The 4,431-nt window shown below is 35.9% G+C and overlaps 2 protein-coding genes across 2 annotated transcripts; one reads left to right on the top strand and one right to left on the bottom strand.

The window, feature by feature from the left end:
- Positions 1-71: 71 nt before the first annotated feature.
- Tsp_12921 (proline synthetase) lies at positions 72-1,282 on the bottom strand (the record flags this gene model as incomplete). Its single annotated transcript, XM_003368888.1, has 3 exons — positions 872-1,282; positions 399-469; positions 72-336 (listed from the first exon to the last, which is right to left on the bottom strand). Coding segments are annotated over exons 1-3 (747 nt in total), but the record flags the coding sequence as incomplete, so codon positions are not given.
- A 1,599-nt stretch (positions 1,283-2,881) lies between these two features.
- On the top strand, positions 2,882-4,381 carry Tsp_12920 (COP9 signalosome complex subunit 2). Its single transcript, XM_003368887.1, is given in 4 exon segments — positions 2,882-3,029; positions 3,048-3,520; positions 3,588-3,889; positions 3,964-4,381. The coding sequence occupies 4 exon segments, from the start codon at positions 2,882-2,884 to the stop codon at positions 4,379-4,381; spliced, it is 1,341 nt and encodes a 446-aa protein (XP_003368935.1).
- Positions 4,382-4,431: the final 50 nt, after the last annotated feature.

Below are 4,431 nucleotides of genomic sequence, written 5' to 3'. Positions count from 1 at the left end.
CATAATATTTCTCTCACTAGTGTAATCAATTTTCAAATGTCGAATTTTATTTCTAAATTCATTCCACTCACATTGGCATGAATCTGCAAAATGGAAATAATTAATACAATTTCCGCTTTTGGATACCTTTCAACGAGAACCACTGAATCGAATGCTTGCTGTATAAGTGTAGCTAAATTTTGTTCCTCACTCAGGGCGACTTCTTTGCGACGACGTTGTAATCGTGGCGTTTTGGCAAATGGGGCAAATCGAACCGAAACCGTCAATTTGCCGCAATTTGCCAACAGCATGCCCATGCTATCCTCGGAACTTTTGTGCGCTTCACGTGGACCAATGCTGAAATCAAATTCACCATTCCATAAAACACTCTTGAAAATTCTTCATCGAAACTTACTTACACTGTACATAATATTTTCGTTTTATTCATCTCAATATAAGCGGAACCTCGAAATGATTCAACACAGTTCATCTTCATACCTTAAATATATATATATTCTTTTTGAATTCAGCTTCTTGTAAAATCCTTTTTATTTCTAACATCTCTTTACTTATCCTTAACTCAGTTGCAACTGGATTCGATTGTTCCAAATTCTGTTCGCTGTTTTCAGCCTCTTTACACAACTTGCTGTATGGAATAGAATTGTATTCCATATCTAGGATTTGAATTGATCTGAAAATTTCTTCACAAAGAAAGTATAGACCCAAATGATTATTATGCATATAATAAGAATAAGAATAACGATAACAATATGTAATATGTAATGGAACAGCATTGAAATATAAGTATTTTATGAATTTCTTAATTTTAATATTATTTTATTGATTGTGGTTCGCCATCTGCATCTCTTGAACCAAAAATAGCACTACCCACTCGTACGCTGCTGCTACCGCAGCAAATTGCTTCTTGAAAATCATTTGACATTCCCATGCTAAGTTCCAGCTGCCCCACTTCCCAATCAAGATCAGTGCATATCTGATTGCGGATTTGAAACAATTTTGAAAATTCACCACGGGCAACTTCTGCACAACTGGACGCTGTACCGATGGTCATCAAACCGATCAACTGTAGAAATGGACAATCTTGGACAACCATACGAGCCAGTTGTAGAACTTGTTCCGGCTCACATCCGTGTTTCTGAATCTCACCGCTGGTATTCACTTGAAGCATCACGTTGATCTTGCCCAACAAAGTTTGGTCGACTCGACCACGTGCAACTCTGTTCAACGTTTCAGCAAGCTTCACCGAGTCGACCGTTTCGAACCACGTGCAAATTGGGAACATTTTCGATCAACTTGCGCACCTTGTTCAACTGCAAATGACCAATAAAGTGCCAGCGGATATCAGGGCAGGCAACAAGCAGCTGCTCGTCGTTCGCCTTTTCTATCAACTCTTGCACATAGTTTTCACCAAAGTGACGCTGACCAGCTGCGTAGGCGGCACAAATGTCGACCACAGGTTTGCGTTTGCTGACCGCCACCAATCTTGGAATTGAACCAAAACGCAACGCAGGGTCGGTACAATTCCAAGCGGCCGTGATCTGACTCTGCACAGCGACGATGTTCCGTTGAACAGCGCTCAACATTCGTCGTCAGCAAGCACAATGGGATGAAGTTCGATTTGTCTATCAAATCAAACAAAACAACATCTATTCAATTTCACACCATAACGAACAATATTATCGAAACAGCCAACCGCTGAACAAGAACTTCACTTTTTGAACTTAATAATATTCATTTCGCTAAGTTTTACAACAGTGAAATGAGAAAACAAATTCACCGTAAATCCTTTCTAATTATTCTGCATTTTAATAATCAAAACAAATGGTTGATTTACTGACTTAAAATTACTGCCGAGTTCATTGCAGAAAAGTACAAATTATATGTTTCTGTGTGTGACGTAGAAACGTACAACTTCTGAATTCGAAGTAATATTCAAGACAAAGTATCATTGAAATAATTGGACTAGGATCTTCAGATCTATCGGAAGCACAGTTCTTTTTAAATTGCTCATTATATTTCTCACAATTTGCTAAATTTCAAAATTTAATATCTATAGACTTACTGTATACTTTACAGAATGCAGGTATATTACAGTACAGCTAATTTGTTCATGTGAGCTCATGAAACTTTCAATTAATTGAATGTTTGATGGATTTTTTGTTTTTATGCTCATAAATTCAAAGATTTCATCTTAATCCAATTAAATATTAGAGTTTTTTAAATGGCATAAACAATTTTGTACATCAATTCTCTGGTTTATTATACAAAACGTTTAGTGCTCAATGTAGTGTAAAAACTCGGTACAATTCGAATTGTTAAATTTATTGAGTTTTTTTACTAATTTCAGTCTTAAAATTAGTTTATAATTTTAAATGATAAAAAAAGTAGATCCTCAAACCGTAATTATACCTGAATAATGTTTCTACTGTGCTTCAAACGTTCTTTGTTGTATTCCAATTTATTTGCATAATTCTTACGTCATTTGTACGTTTGATGCTGAATTCAAATTTCAGTGTGAAATAGTTAGTATCCTTATAAGTGGATAATTCTTTGGTAGATACTGTATTTTTTATTTTGTAACTTTTGCATTGATAATGTCAGTCAATTTTGTAGCTTTTTATAGTGTAATTATGTTTCAGTCTACTGTGCAGTTTGCAGAATGTAAAATAAGTATGCAAATTAATATGCCGTGAAGAATTTTTATTTTGATAATTTGTTAAAAGTAAAGTTTAATAATGGTTTTTTGAAAGACGAATAGTGTTCGATGTTTTGAAGTTTTTCAAATAACTGTTGATAGATTTTGAAAAGCTACATTAGTTGTAATTCTAATTTTTGTCGTTTAGTTGCCTGTTGCGAGTAGATAGTTTTCATCAACGAAATTATGGCTGACGAAGAAATGGAATATATGGACGAGCAGTACGATTTTGAGTATTCGGATGATAGTTACAACGAACACGACTTTGATCTAGAAAATCAATATTACAACAGCAAAGCGATGAAATCTTCCGATCCGAAAGCTGCCTTCGAAAGTTTTGAAAAAGTTTTAGAAATGGAACGTGAAAAAGGTGAATGGGGTTTCAAGAGCTTGAAGCAGATGGTGAAAATTTCATATTCCATGGGGATGTGGGAACAGATGATGGATTGTTACATGAAATTGCTAACGTATATCAGAGGGGCAGTTTCTCGGAACTATTCGGAAAAATCAATAACCAATTTGTTGGAGTTTATGTCCAGTTCGAGCAAGAAGGATTTGTTGGAAAAAGTGTACGAAGCAACATTGAACGCATTGAAAGAGTTGCGCAACGAACGTCTCTGGTTCAAGACGAATATCCGATTGGCGAAATTGTTTTTGGACAGAAAGGATTTTGAACGCACCTCTGAAGTGATTAAAGAACTTCGCACGTCTTGCAAAACGGAAGATGACAATTTGGATGAAAACAAAAAGGGAACGCAGCTTCTGGAAATTTACGCCCTTGAAATTCAAATGTACACCGAACAGAAGAACAACGCGCAGCTGAAAGTATGAATTAATACAAAATTATTGCTGTTTTCATGCTATTCGTCGTTCAATTCTATCATATTTTAAGGAACTGTATGAACAATCTTTGCGTATTAAATCCGGCATTCCACATCCATTAACAATGGGTATAATTCGTGAGTGCGGTGGAAAAATGCATTTACGCGAAGGGGAGTTTCAGTTGGCCCATCAAGATTTTTTTGAAGCTTTCAAAAGCTATGATGAGTCTGGAAATGCTAGGCGCATTCGTTGTTTGAAATACGTTGTCCTAGCCAACATGCTTGTGCAATCGAACATTAATCCATTCGACTCACAAGAGACCAAAGCTTATCAAAATGATCCAGAAATTTTGGCAATGACCAAATTAGTCAGGTAGAGTGCAATGCAGAAATATTGAATTAATCTCTTTGAAGCATCATTTTATTTATGTTCTTGTTTATTTCTAGAGCTTATCAAGATCAAGATGTTGTTGAATTCCAGAAGATCATAGAAGAAGATCATGCGTACATTATGACTGACGAATTTATTTGCGAACGTCTTCAGGATTTATTGCGTAACGTTCGCACCAAAGTGCTTATTCAAACAATAAAACCGTACACTCAAATTCGACTCAAGCAAGTGGCCCAAACTCTGCGCATGGAGGAAGCGGATGTCGTCGAACTACTTGCCAAGTGCATTTTAGATAAAGAATTTCAAGGAAAATTAGACTGCAAAAATGGACTGCTTATTATTGAGAAAGAAAACACCGCCGATTCCGCCTATTGTCGAGCGATGGATTCACTGTTGCACAGTCTGTCGAAATTTCCGCAAAGCATGGACACTGATATGACAAATACACGCAGATTTATATTTTATGGTCTGTAGTCGGCTAGTAGATTTATTGAAAATAAACAAATAGTGATTGCATTTTTGTT

The sequence above is a fragment of the Trichinella spiralis genome, assembly GCF_000181795.1.
Source record: "Trichinella spiralis strain ISS 195 chromosome Unknown Scfld1695, whole genome shotgun sequence".
NCBI classification, from domain to species: Eukaryota; Metazoa; Nematoda; class Enoplea; order Trichinellida; family Trichinellidae; genus Trichinella; species Trichinella spiralis.
This window is presented reverse-complemented; position numbering and strand designations above follow the sequence as displayed.